General features: G+C 34.3%; 1 protein-coding gene across 1 annotated transcript in view; it reads left to right on the top strand.

Annotated features, from left to right (window-relative positions):
* LOC143224933 (myosin heavy chain, non-muscle-like) overlaps nt 1-15,234 on the top strand; it is a 134,073-nt gene that overhangs the window by 26,917 nt on the left and 91,922 nt on the right. Inside the window, 1 exon segment of the mRNA XM_076453428.1 lies at nt 11,845-12,001. Coding sequence (XP_076309543.1) covers nt 11,845-12,001 — 157 coding nt within the window.

Here is a 15,234-nt window from a genome sequence, read left to right as displayed (position 1 = left end):
CGGTAACAACAAATTGTAATAATACAGGACACGACGACGTGTTTATTAGTGTTAGTTCTGTGAAGATTTGGACCGAGCGTGGCTTGGTGGTTAGTGTGTCGAGATACGGATCGAAGGGTACAGTGTTTGAGGTATGATACCTCTTGAAAGAGGACGCACTTTATGCAATTTATTCGACTCAAAGAGTAGAATAAATCTTACATGCTAGCAGGTGTTTCTGATTGGCTGCATTTCCTTTAGTTAGTAGTTTGAAATTAGGGACAAGTGTGCCTGAACTGTAAATGTCACTCACTGACATGGTTGTTTAATCCATGTGCTCATAAGATGTTCAGGTTAAAAAAATCCAATTTGTATATATATTTTTTTACTTTCATCTTTCAGGTATCATGGATAATTTTGCACAGAAAGCAGTACAACTAGATTTAATTTATTATTGGTGTGTTGAAAACAGGGTAGTAATACTAACCTAGAAAGTTTAGTGAGTTTTATCTGTGAATACAATACTATTTTACTTTATTCTAAAATGGCACGAATACAAGTCAAAGGATAGATCTGTTTGGAATTAAAGATACAATTGGTCATTGTTAGGCATCCGAATCGCTGAATTATGGTTGGCAGTAAAGATCTGTTAGAAACATAAACCTTTTGTGTTAACCCTTTATGTGGTGAAATGTTCTTGCAAATAATTTATGCATTAAGGAACACAGAATATTGTGACGAAGGTTGAGATATTCAATGACATTACATGAAATTTTTTCTCTCCATTTGAAATATTTCAAATCTCACACAACTGTCTTCAGTCATGTCTATTCAAAAGATTACCACAATCCAACATCAAATTCATGTATTTGATAAACAAAATGACACGCCCGTTTTTACTGATACCGTAAAATCGTGGATAAGAATTGTCCACCAGTCTAGGAAATACCGATAAAACTAAACGGTATTAGATTCTTTATTTATCTGCCTATGTATGTAAACGTGTGGTACAAACTGCACACAGGATTTTAATGTCATGGGAAAAATTTTTCCAATATTCGTTCAGCGTTATTACAAACGTAATATCATACGATAATATTTTAGTTACAAAGTAGCCTTGCTAATATCTTTCTGGTGCTCCCCTCTCAGTGGCACAGCCGCTTGTCTGCGGACTTGCAATTCTAGTAACCGGGTTTCGATACCCGTGCTGAGAAGAGCACAGATACCCCACTGTCTGACTTGATGCTTAAACTACAAACAAATAAACTTTAACTAGTTTGGTTGGTATTTTGTAATTTCGTAGTTATACGTTAGTGTTTAGTTATTTCTTTTTATATCTCTCCAACGAAATGTCTTTGAAATGTATTATAACCAACAAAATATTTTAATATGCACAAAAGTATGAAAATAGCTGTATTTTCGTGTGAAGGTGTTTTTTTTTTTAACGTTGCTTCGAGGTGTTTTATTTAGTATTTATTTTTGTAATATGGTATAGGCCTCATATTTACACTTTGTGGTTCTATTTTCACTCATACTTATAAAACCATCTTAGTATACACTGAGCGTGATAAAGCTGGGTATTTATTTCTAATATTCATCAAACCACCAGGTATAACATATCGTTTATTAGTTGTTATGACTACAATTTTGCTATCAAATCATCATCGTATCGTCTTGTAAGTTTTAGTTATTCAAAAGTGTTCTCTCTTTACAGGTATAATTTTCTGCGTCGTTAACGGTTACACTTGGTTTGAGTGTAAGTTTTCGTAGTTTGTTATTGCCGTGAGATATTTAAAATTAAGCTGCAAATAACAGTAATTTTACTTTCATTCTAAGATGTACGAACAAGTTACGACTCAAATTGTCGCTTACTTTGTTGAATGACTTCATCTTTATGTTGTTTAAATTGTTTTCAATATTCAATTACTTTTCTTGCGTATTGCTAGTGATAGATTTAGTGAGCGTCATAAGGTGTGTGTCAGTATCGATTACATTATGTAACAAAATTTTTACTTGTTCCTGGGCAGAAAGTGTTATTTATCAATTGCTTATGCCTAAAGTAAATGGAAAAGACCTATTTTTCTCTTCAAACTTTGCTTTTGTGACCTTGGAGCGTATAACGAAAACATGATGGGAGACTGTATTTGGGGGCTGATACGTGAAAGTGATTTACATTACAGTTGCAAATCTCGAAAACTACTCACTTCTAAACATTTTTGTTCATTTTTGAGTAACTTTAGTATAAATACATGTAAACCTTTATTCACATGTTCTATTCAGACCTTGTGTAAATGAAAATGTGTAAATTTGCCCGTTTTTACGTAGAAAATAGGTTAATTTCTAAATTTCATTATCCAGGTCACAAAAGCAAAGTTTGAAGGGAATAATGGCCGTTTTCTATATTTTTACAACGTAAGTAATTAAGAAATAACACATAGTGTTATCAAAACTGTAGCTATCTCATGTAACTCATGAACATACAGTTTTTATACTGCTTTCTAAGATTAAGGGTGTTGCCGTTGTTATAGGCAGGCGCAAGTTACAAATAAACCATTAGGCCTAACTCATGGTGCAAGTTTTTTTTACCTTTCTTATGATTATTTTAGTATGATTATTTTCCTAAGCAATACGGTTTTGTGTTTTTTGTTTTACGTATCTTTCATATGTTTTTATTAGTCATTTATTTTTGTATTGTCATGTAAGCCTTATACTTGGCGTGGTTCTGTTTTTCCCTAAAAACTGATAAATCCACATGAATATACACTAAACATGATAAAGTTACTAAAGCCAGTTGGTTCACTGACCAGATTATCTAACACCTAGTATTTGAAAGTGTGCTAAAATTGCAACAGAAAACTCAGAAAGGGTAGTTTGAGTCACTTGTGACTGCTGATTGGGGAGGAGGGATTAATTGAAAGAACAGCTGTGTGATGACGTAGTAAAGCAACTGTTGAATATTTTCAAATTTATTATTTATTCGATTGATGTCGTATTAGTTGTTTTATTTTAGTCAAACAGTAACATTTCAGTTCCTTTCTTATTCCCCTCGATAAAACATAGTTTAGTAGTGTTTCCTTTTTGTTAAATGGTTGCCTATTAAATTAATTTGTAAATCTTATTAAACCATTATTTTTTTATCAATAGCATGCAAGTAATTCAGTAACGTTATATCTTTCCATTCAGTGTTGTCTGTGTTAACAATGTTGATAACGTTAGGGATGGATAGTAAAGTCTGAAACGAAAAACTTGTGTTGTAAGGGGTTTAAAGGGGTTTACTGTGATTTATTAAACGTAAATGAGAATTTGTTCATATTAATCGAGTAAGTTAGCATCTTGTTTTATGAAGACATGCATAATGTAATTTCTAAAATTCCTGCTCTATATGTTGTGCTTATATTCAGATAATATTATGCTGTATTTCTATTTTTTCAAGTGGTTTATAATTGGTTGGAAACTGGTCCACCAAACAATGCATCAAGGAAAACAAGAAACCTTAACAAACGTATACAAACGGAAAATGGGTGACTTACCAAGTTATCTAATATTTTAAATGTTAGAACTCGGAGAGTCGCATAAAATGGTCTAGATGTCACTTAAACTCTCTGTTCTTATTGCATTTTATGAATTGAAGGTGCAGTGTCTCTGTAAAATTAGTGAGTCGAATTTACAAAGTTGTTTCGAATTTTTCAACTACAATGCATGGTCGGTATCCTAGAATCATAATAAGAAACCAAGAGAGAAAAAAAGTTCAGTTTTTGCAGGCTTTACATATTTACTAAACTGTTTGAAGAAAATATATTATTTCATTTTCAGTATATATTAATTTCATAGGAAAGCTGAAAAAAATAATTATCACATACTGCTAGGGCGTGCTAATAATATAATATTCAAAACAGGTCTTAGGTGAAAAATTCTTAGAACCAAACGAGTGTTGGGTAACTATGGTTATCTGAAAAATTAACCGAACATTCAGTGAGGGTAGCAAATGTGTATAATAATAATAATATAGCGTGACTCTTAAATCACGTGCCAGTCAATGATTGTTTCATAAACAAGAGTATTATTGTCTTTTACTGGGGGTTGTGAGAATACAACCACCTACATATTAACAAAATTATAACAAATTCCGTAAGAGCGTGAAATGTAACTCATTAATCGTAGTTAAACTGTTGTAACATCAGACTGTTGTTTAGAGGTCCAATGGTTTCCTTCTTGTTGAAACATATAGTTTTCAGAGTTCACGCGCAAAAAGCTGTCCGTACTGTACCATGTAGCAGAACACACTTGTCACCTAGTATTTCGTGTTAGTTTCGTTTTCAGTGGTCCATTGAACCATAACTTCCTAAACGTGAAGTTGGAGTAAAACAAGAGAAACGATAACAATAAAGCTAACTCGTATCATTAGAACCAGGTTTATAATATAACTACATGATTGTATTATATTTGAAAGACTATTTGATGACACTACGAATATCCCATAAACTTTCTACACGAAACGACGAAAACAAACGTTTTTTCGAAGTAAAATAAAGTTATGAGAAAGAAATAAAGTGATTACTTAAACGAGCTACTCGTTGATTTTAGTTAAAATATTTGTATTTATCTTCAAGAAAACTTGACCCACCCAAACAACCGATAGCTCAACATTAAAAATTGAATACACCTTCTAAGGTCACAGTGCAGGTAGCTCATTCATTATATCGCGGGTTCAAATCCCCGTTACATCAAACATGCTCGTCCCTTCAGCCGTGAGGTCGTTATAAGTTACAGTTAATCGCACTACTCGCTGGTAAAAGAGTAGCCCAAGAGTCGGCGGTGTGTGGTGATGACTAGCTGCCTTCCATCTAGTTCTGTACTACTAATTTAGGGACGGCTAGTGCTTATAGTCCTTGTGTGTAGCTTCGCACGATATCCAAAACAATCATCGTCGTCAAACTTTGCAGTTAGAAAGCAAACTCCCTTAAAATCTTACAAGTGTATCATATCGTTCTTTCTGTAATCATTGGTACGTTATAAAAGTGTATGCTGTTTTCACGAAAAGCTTATGAAAATGACTGCTTAACCTATAACAAATAGAAAAAAAAAAACTGCATCTGTATATACTCTTTCTTCTGCTGAAGTAAGTTGTATAATTCCAATGCAAGTAAAATCGCAGATGAATTAAGTTTTCAGTGATATTAATAAAGAAAACAAACTGTACAACATGTGGGTGTGTCAACCCCGTTGGACCTCCCAGTTACGCCACTCTGTACAGACATGACACTCAACCGTACCATACAAAACCACTAAAAACACTTCCGAGTACTAGTGGTAGATGCTTTACGGTTATACTTGTACAAGATAAAGAAACGTGGCGCTCGTATCTGATCACACTTTTTTAAAGTAGCCATATTGAAGTCACGACGTAATTAGTAGGCTCGTCTAACAAACTCTGGAATAAGGTCACACATTTAACATCAAGGGTCTCTGACCTGTGCTGAGACTTGGGTCTGGCTGGTGGAACCACAAACTTAATGTTTGATTGATGTTCCTGGATTAAACCGCCTCTTGATTATGTGTCGCTTAGATAATAAGATTAGCTTTTTGAGTTTAAAATCATGGGAATAATAAAATAGTCGAGTGTACTGTTGTGAATTCAGTTTATTCCAAACCGTTGACTTATATTTATGTGTACTAATTTATCATGATAAACTGCTAAATATGCCTTTATTTCCTCTTGTTTTTTTAACTGTACTGTTCAACTTTGAGCGCCACCTGTGATGGATAAATTAAATGAATCACTACTCTGTATAATTTCGAAATTGCCTGAGCAAGGAGCATAACTGATAATAGAAAGTGGTAAAAAAAACACTGAATGAACCCGCCCAATAACTTAGTGATAAGTTAGTTCCAATATTCAAAATAAAATCGGTGTAGGTTTCGAATACAAGCTCTGATCAACTGAAAATTAAAACTTTGAAAAATGATCTCCCATTAAATCAGCTTGATTGATAGTAAATAATAATATTACATATTTGTGTAAGTGCATTAGATTTCATATAAGCCTAACCAACTTACATTTATTGAGGGTAAGATTTTGAACATTTTCAAACTGTGGTCTTGTTTGTAACATGTTATATTTTCTTCGTCTTTTCTAAGGTGTCGCTAACGTATTTGCGACATTTTTGTTTTGCTGTGTATGGTCAATGTCGAGAAGTTAAACTTTAGAGAAGTTAAAGTGCCATTATAGATACCAAAATCGGTAACATTAAGCCTGACTTCGGCTCTAAACGAATAACAAATGTTAAGTTCCAAACTAGACTTCGAGATTAAACAGTTTGCGGAATACTAAGTTTATTATTTTAAGTGTTCTTGAAAAACTTGAGTTTAGGCACTGTGATGCTATATCTCTATCCCTTTGATCGTAATGAGCATACGTGTGGTGCAGACTAGACACTTGTTCAATGTTCTAAAATAATAACATAGGCCTACAACATATAATTTTTTCTTCAACACATTTTAATGAAATGACTATGTCTATTTTGTCTATTTGTTCATTGCTGTCCTTTTTTAATTACGAATAACATAAAAATAATATAAACGGAAATTAGGATTTATAAGCCAAACATTTCCTCGATGTAAACATTGGTTTTATGTTATTTATTTATTTAACTTTGTTTTGTTTTACCTTAATTTCCTTTTACTGAATTTTACCGGAGGTTTAGCGCAGATAGCCTAACTGCTATGTGCCAAAAAACACTAAATCAACCAACCAGCCAAACATTTCACTTTTCCATTTCATTATTTTGTGGTTTGTTCATGATTCGCTCGTTATTTTGTGAGTTGTGTGGGCATATTGAATTTCATTTTGTACAAGACAGGCTTATCCAGAACTGTTAGCGTTTGTGGGAAAGGGGTCAGCCGTTATTTTGCAGACTTAAAACGCTAAAATCCGAGATTCGATTTTCCGCGATGAACATTGTGTAAAGCTGCAGTGACAAATAAAACGATTGAAGAAAAAATAAAACTTTATGTAGAACAGTTATCAGATAATAACTCATTATTACAGTACATTAATCAAATTAGTTATTTTTTTAGCGAAAACCACAAAATTGCACGGTATCAACGCAAATATCGTGCACTGTTTACTTTTAGTTTTGATTAATGACAGATATTTAACTGAATGTGTGTTGAGGTGAAAACAAGATGAAGTGTAATTTTCTATCGTATATCTGTGTGGTGGCTTCAGTGTAACATTGTTCTTTTAATATTCTAACGTGAATGTGAAATACAATTCCCATAAACATTAATTCCACAGAGCATTATCTCACTGCTTTCACTTATTCTAACTATAAAAGTTAAACTTGACAAAAAGCGCCACCTCACGTTAGTTATCTAAATGTCATTATTTTAGCGAGATTAGTGTTTTCTCGCTTAATACCGGTATCAAGAACTACATGTGGATTAGCCAGAGATGGTTAAGTATGTATTGTTCTCCGGAGATGACAACGTGCGTTTATGACTTTATAGTTTAAGTTGTGTTAATATTTAAAAGCAGTTTCAAAACTTTGTTATAAGGAGAAGAGAACAATACAGACATGTCACACATTGTCACGTGTTAAAATAAGAAATCATTTTCGTGTATGAAAAGAACAACATCATCACCATTTATACGAATATTAGGGCTAGCGCATAAGTCAAGTATCATTTAATGCCGTGCTTTGGCGTAATGTTGAAGTAATTTTGATAAATTTGAGGTAATAAATGAAAAGTCATTCTTAGTTAAAACCAAGCGATGCACAAAACGTCTATTTTAACATGTAACATTGCTATTAGTACAAAAGTACTGGCCCCTCAGTGGCTCAGTGGTATGTCTGCGGACTTACAACGCTAAACTCAGGGTTTCGATACCCGTGGTGGGCAGAGCACAGATAGCCCATTGTGTAGCTTTGTGCTTAATTCAAAACAACAACAAAAGTATTGAAAAATAATAATTACGTGTTTTTAAGGACAAACGTATGTAAATTTTGATGATAAAATTTAAAAAATGTAACTTTGTTTAGGAAGATTCGGAACACACACGATGCCACGTGACTGAGCTACGTTGATACTTCGAGAAGAAAGCCAAATTAGCCGTTACACAAAGTGTCACAAGCTTCATTACCTTTAAAAGAAATGAACTATGAACAGTTTAGCAATATGTCGAAGATAAAAGCTTTGGTACTTCTGACTTTATACTGTTTAAATATATTTATCTATGTTTGTATTCTTCGCCATACCTCTTATCTTAATCCCAATACACTCTGGCTTTCTCTGTAAGGCCTAACAGTAAATATGTTTAGCAAGGCCTAGCAGTGTACTTTATAAATTGCATCAATTTTATCGTTGCTTATCTGCACATATCATACAAATTATCTGCGTTTGATTACTTTTGACATCATACTTATTTCAGTTCCATTTTAAATACACAACTTGGACGGGAGAACTAGAGAATTTTATTTCAGTACTCGGTATTACCAGTAGGGCGAAAATGGAAATGCATACATGTACACGACCCTTCCCTCTTCCCGACATTTTAAGTTTACGAGTAGAGTAGGGGTTTTAAAAATTGTACCCTAGAACTATATTCAAAATATATCACTTGAAGAAACAAATACATGTCGGTATGGTAATCGGCGCCTCCTTGACTTTTTATCCTCAGCGATGTAGCCAGCCAACATGGCTAGCGTCACTCTACCTGTTTCGTTGTTGTTTACATAAACAATGTTCTTTGGTTCTGTTATATTACCATATTGCGAAAGGCGCTGGTTGAGTTGTGAAAGAGTGATTCAATTGAGCACCAGTAAAAGATCTATATTATCCTGCGACATCGGTATGATTAAGTGGGTGATAATTTAAGCGCCAGTTTGTTTTAAATGTATTTTATTTAGTACTTAAATGTATAAATAAAGAACTTCAACAAACTTGGCAGGGGGGGGCTATCCCGTTTTAGAAGACCGAGGTTAAAGCTTAATCAAGCCTACAGGAAAGGTTGTTTGATCATTGTCATCTGTAATATGTCGGGACGACAGCTGCTGCGGTCTGAACCGTACGGTTGATGTCCATTTATATTTGAGTATGGAAAATATTGTACGCTTTTAATATCTTAATTTTAATTTATATTTATGGCAAAGGTAGTCAAAGCTATTTTGGGTAAAAAAAATGGTGGTAAAATTTATCTAAAGTGAGATACAAAATTCTACATAGGTTGGTAATTATGGCTCCACAGAGAAACGTGCTGTTTCTACATAGGTAGGTAATTATGACTCCATAGAGAAACGTGCTATTTCTACATAGGTAGGTAATTATGGCTCCATAGAGAAACGTGCTGTTTCTACATAGGTAGGTAATTATGGCTCCATAGAGAAACGTGCTGTTTCTACATAGGTATGTAATTATGGCTCCATAGAGAAACGTGCTGTTTCTACATAGGTATGTAATTATGGCTCCACAGAGAAACGTGCTGTTTCTACATAAGTAGGTAATTATGTAATTATGGGTATGTAATTATGGCTCCACAGAGAAACGTGCTGTTTCTACATAGGTAGGTAATTATGGCTCCATAGAGAAACGTGCTGTTTCTACATAGGTAGGTAACTATGGCTCTACAGAGAAACGTGCTGTTTCTACATGGGTGGCTGAGAAACGTGCTATTTCTACATGGGTGGGTAATTATGGTCCATATGCTGTTTCTACATGGGTGGGTAACTATGGCTCTACAGAGAAACGTGCTGTTTCTACATGGGTGGGTAATTATGGCTCTACAGAGAAACGTGCTGTTTCTACATGGGTGGGTAATTATGGCTCCACAGAGAATGTGCTGTTTCTACATGGGTAGTAATTAACTATGGCTCTACATGGCTCTACAGAGAAACGTGCTGTTTCTACATAGGTAGGTAATTATGGCTCCATAGAGAAACGTGCTGTTTCTACATAGGTAGGTAACTATGGCTCTACAGAGAAACGTGCTGTTTCTACATAGGTAGGTAACTATGGCTCCACAGAGAAACGTGCTATTTCTACATAGGTAGGTAATTATGGCTCCATAGAGAAACGTGCTGTTTCTACATAGGTAGGTAATTATGGCTCCATAGAGAAACGTGCTGTTTCTACATAGGTAGGTAATTATGGCTCCATAGAGAAACGTGCTGTTTCTACATAGGTAGGTAATTATAGCTCCATCGAGAAACGTGCTGTTTCCCTCTGTTTTCTTTCAAACACTTTTTAGTCAACTGCCATTCTTTCATGTATCGGCAGCTAAACTAAAAAGTTGACATGGTTACACCTTGGTTCAAGACGACCAGTCTTTATTTTCATTTGTTTTGCGTAAGACTTTTTAAGGGTTTTATGGGGTCGAAGGTCAAACTACCCAAAAAATATGTGTTGAATTTCTGTGTGGTCAAATTTATAGCAGTAAAGATAAAAATTGGCACAAATATAAATTTTCATTGGCCCAACACATTTACGTAAAAAAAAGTTGTATTTGACCATTTTGAATCTCTTTTAGAAGGGAAAGAATGTCAGAGCTTCCAAAAAAGCATTAATTTTACTGTTTGGGGTCAGTTAATAAGCCATGTTTTGACCAATTGTACATGGTATTTGGTATAAAAATTCTTTTGTACAGGGAAAGGGTACTGACAAACAAAAATGGCGGACGTCCCCATTTTTAGTAATTATGGAAGGGGTCAAAATGTCGCAAAAAGCATGCATGTATGTTTGTTTTGACAAGTACTCTACCTATTTCGAAATTTGGTAAAGAGATACTTTAAAAATGTTTCAAATAGAGATATAGAAAACTTTGAAATTTTTATTTTTGCTTAATTTTTCCTCGAGAAAAATATAATTTGGTGTTTTCGTGAACTATTTACACACATGTCAACCAATTCACATGGGATTTAGTACAAAGATACCTTCTTGCTAGTCCCAAGCAGTGATACAGGTATATATCAAAATTGGCCATGTTGGGGTTACGCATTGAAGACGTGTTGCATTTGCTCGTGAATGTTGGTCTTTATAATTTCATTTCGTTTCTTATTTACATACGTACTGATTCCGGACATATTACCATCATGTTATAACGTCACTACGGCTTGTTCGGTGATGGGATTCGAACCTGCGACTTGCAGACTGGTAGTCGAGCGTCTTAACCATCACGTCATGCTAGGCCTTAAATTCTATCAGCTTGTTTTTTTTTTATGTTTTGTATTTGATACCCTGGAGGAAATCACAATAACTTCCATGATTTTTTTAATTTCACGCGGTAGTAACGCGATACAGAGATTATATAAATAAAACAGTCAACAAATGGTTTAACGTAATAGTAAGATGTAGAATTTGTCACCAAATTTTGGTATCTTAGATAAATATTTCGTTATTTTACGTTTTATGAAGAAAGCCTCTAAGAGGCCCTATACTGTTACCACGCCTGTTTCCAGTATTTCACATTTCTTATACACATGTAATCATTATATATTTGCTTTTGTAAGGTCAAAGGTGATTTTTAAGAAAGCCACGTCGTATTGTACGCGTAGTTTCTAAATAATTCGTTTCCTTTCACCCAAGTTTCTCGTGCATATTTCAAGAGGATTTGTGATATCAAGTAAAGCAATTTTTACTTATTTAAGAGGATTTGTGATATCAAGTAAAGCAGTTTTTACTTATTTAAGAGGATTTGTGATATCAAGTAAAGCAGTTTTTACTTATTCAAGAGGATTTGTGATATCAAGTAAAGCAGTTTTTACTTATTTAAGAGGCTTTGTGATATCAAGTAAAGCAGTTTTTACTTATTTTTAATGCGTGAGAAGACGAAAGTTTATGAATCAAGTGTTTTTCTATATTTTTTTCTAGACTTACTCTGGCTTGTTCTGTGTGGTTGTAAACCCTTATAAGAAGCTCCCGATCTACACAGAGAAAGTGATTGATCTGTACAAGGGCAAGAAAAGACACGAGGTTCCACCCCACATCTTTGCTGTCACCGATGGAGCATATCGAAGCATGTTACAAGGTGTGTGAACCAGCTTGGTTGAAACTCTTATCATTGTTATATGATTTTGTCATTTATGTGCAAATCACGTGAACCTGAATGTGCTAATAGAGAGAATTAAAGTTCTGTGTGACTGATATGAACATTTTATTTGTCCGCATAGCTACACACACACGAAAATCTGCACAGTCATCCCTAATTTGAACTGATAGGCTGGAGGGGATAGACAGATAGTCAAAAGCATCAACCGCCGCTTTTGAACTACTTATACCCCACAGCTTTTTATTGCAGAGCACTTTTTATTTTTTATTTTTTTTGCGACATCGGGCAATGAATTACCAATCCTCAAACTCAGAGTCCCAGCTCTTTAATCATTAGGCCACACCCAGTCTGTGTAATCTTTTACATTTTAATGTTTGATAAATAATGTGTTATAGTTTCTGTATAATGTATAGGAGCTCTATATTAGCATCCTGATGTGTTTTAAAGGGATTTATCAGATAGAGATCTTTATGTTAGAATAATTCATCAGATATAGACATTTATATTTTGGCATGCTGATCACTTTGAAAGGATTTTGTTATATAAAAACTTGTGTTTTAACACGCTAATGAGTGTTAAAGGGGTTTATTAGGTAGAGACATACTGATATTTTATCATCAGAAATAGGTTTAATAATTTGTCCGGTTCAAACCTAGTTCTGTTGGGCCTGATTTTCATGGGCGATGATGATGCTATTGTCATGGGTCACAATAGATAGAGAATACTTGCTTGTGTATGTCATCCTTTTCGTTGACCACGTCCGACATATTTCCATGGAGATTTTCGTCAGTCTCAGTTTACCTAAATCTTTTCCTGTGTGTTGTCAATGTGTGGTTTTATCGTATGTTGTATATATGCATGTTATGATTTAACGGACCATAATAACTTGCATAGTACTTTTTGTAAAGAAATTTTTCCCCATTATAAACTAAAATGTTTATCTATCCACCCATTTTGAATAATTCGGAATGAAAAAAGTTTCTGCCTTTATGAACTGAAAACTTGTCTGAGAAACATTATTCGACATATCAAGATTTATATTTGTCGTAAAACGTACTTTACCAGTGAGACACCCCTTCCCCCAAGTGCTCAGAATCATTTCTACCCTCTTTCTGGTTGTTCAGTCTGAGGGTTCAAAACGCAAATAATCGGGTTTTTATACCAGCGATAAGGACAGCACAAATAAACCAATGTCTACCTCTAAGCTTAACAAACAAGCACTTTTAGTCTATTTGTCTTAGGCCTAAGATTAGTCAAGCTTCTATTAACTACGGCCTGTATTCAAGAGATAAATTAACACTGTAACTTGTGTACGTTTTTTTTGCTTTAGTTTAGTTAGGACTAAACTTTGCTGTCAATAAATAAACTTATAATCTGATTTTGAATTATAATGTTATTCTATGACGTAATGATATACCTTTATAAAAACTTTAAGCTTTTAATATGTTGTCGCACAAAATGTCTACTAAAATATATTTACATTCGTCATTTGTTTACATCGTTTGAAATGAATTGCGCATGCGCATTTAGATGGTAAGGTGTGCGCGTATTTTCTGAAAAGACAAAACTGAGTATTATTTACTGTAAATAGATAAATGTGTTGTCCGTCTGCCTATTCTGGCGTATGACGTCACAAATTGTTATGAAGAACTACTGGGTGAACCAATTTTGATGAAATTTGATAAATGAACTTGGGTGGACTACCAGAGATGAATATTAAAGTAACAATCGTGTTTGGCGTATATTTTAAATTTGACTACATGAAGTCCGGTGCCAGACTAGAGGGATACTTATTGTCGCTCAGTCGACTTACGTAAAGAATAGCACACATACACGCCGTCCCGTCATCCTCGTGAAGCCAAAGAAATAAATTCCGCAGGAACGCATGTGCTTTTTTTTCCCGTTAGGTAACAATTCTCCTCTTTCTAAGTTACTAACTAACACGTTGGCTTCCACATGACCCACTGGTAAGTCGTGGTCTATTTTCTTTTTAAAAGGCCACCTACTGGCTACGAATACACTCTTCATCAAAACAGTAATTACAAAATGACTAGTGGGACCATGGAAAGTATCGGCAAAATAGGCTTAGGAACCAATGTGTTAATCCCTAACTTATTTACTTTGTTTATTTAGCATCAGCTGGAGTACTCGCCCATTAGGCAGGTGAGATAAAAATTCGTTTGTAAAAAAGGATAAATTTTCTGTAATTTCTTAAGTATTAAAAGTGCAATAAAAACATATGAAGACATCAATACTGAAAAGAAAGACATACTATTTTCAAGAATTCTATCAACATGAAATTAGATGGGGGGGGGGTCCAATCATCTTATAACCTTTTTTATGTGATTGTGTATCACTCTGTCGAGTTGTGCTGATTTTGTAGTTTTTCCGAAAGTAGATTGTGGGCCCACCCCTCATGTCGTTCCATATCACTGTATCAAGTTTGATACTGATTGTTCAAGAAATATAGAAACGTATAATAAGGAAGATATATAGACACACACGTACACGTAGGTATTTAGATTCACTACCAAGATACAGGGTGGCTTGTAAGCCCCTACCCAACCATTTATTATCATGTTATATTCAATTACGCATGTATTATATATTTTTTCTTTATTCAGAGAAATATGGCCAATGTAAGCCCATTTACACTTGAAAATGTCTCGCAGAACATGGCGTCGCATAATATTATACAGCGAGAATGAGGGACAGCACACAGATACACTGGATACATAAGATATATGGATGGGTGGGTAGGGACTTAGGGCTACCCTGTAGAGTGAACAATTGAGTGAACGTACGCTGTTACCTGTTACAGCATTCATCGTAAAGAACTGAAAACAAAAGAAGAAACATTGGTGAAATTGGTTATTTTCTATGTGAAATACATGGGGGTTCCCAGCAGTAATTAATGAGATAATGTTAGTAGTTTATATGTTTTTACATTTTTGTTTTACTCATAACTTATCCAGGACCGTAATGCACAAAATTTTATTTGGACGTAGTTCGGAAAACTGTTTAAAAATACGGTAATTCTAGAGTTTGTATGATATTGTGTTTATTATGAGTTGAATTTAAGTCTTCATAGAGACAGACACAAAAATAATTGTTTGGAATTTCGTCACGCTTTTCTGGATCAAAAGGCTTCTGTATCTTTGAACAAGAACACGTGCAAGAGCTAGTGTTCAGGGGGTAACTTATAGTAACAA

The sequence above is a fragment of the Tachypleus tridentatus genome, chromosome 9 (assembly GCF_004210375.1).
Source record: "Tachypleus tridentatus isolate NWPU-2018 chromosome 9, ASM421037v1, whole genome shotgun sequence".
Taxonomy (NCBI): Eukaryota; Metazoa; Arthropoda; class Merostomata; order Xiphosura; family Limulidae; genus Tachypleus; species Tachypleus tridentatus.
Note: the sequence above shows the minus strand (reverse complement) of the source record. Positions and strands in the feature narration are given on the sequence as shown.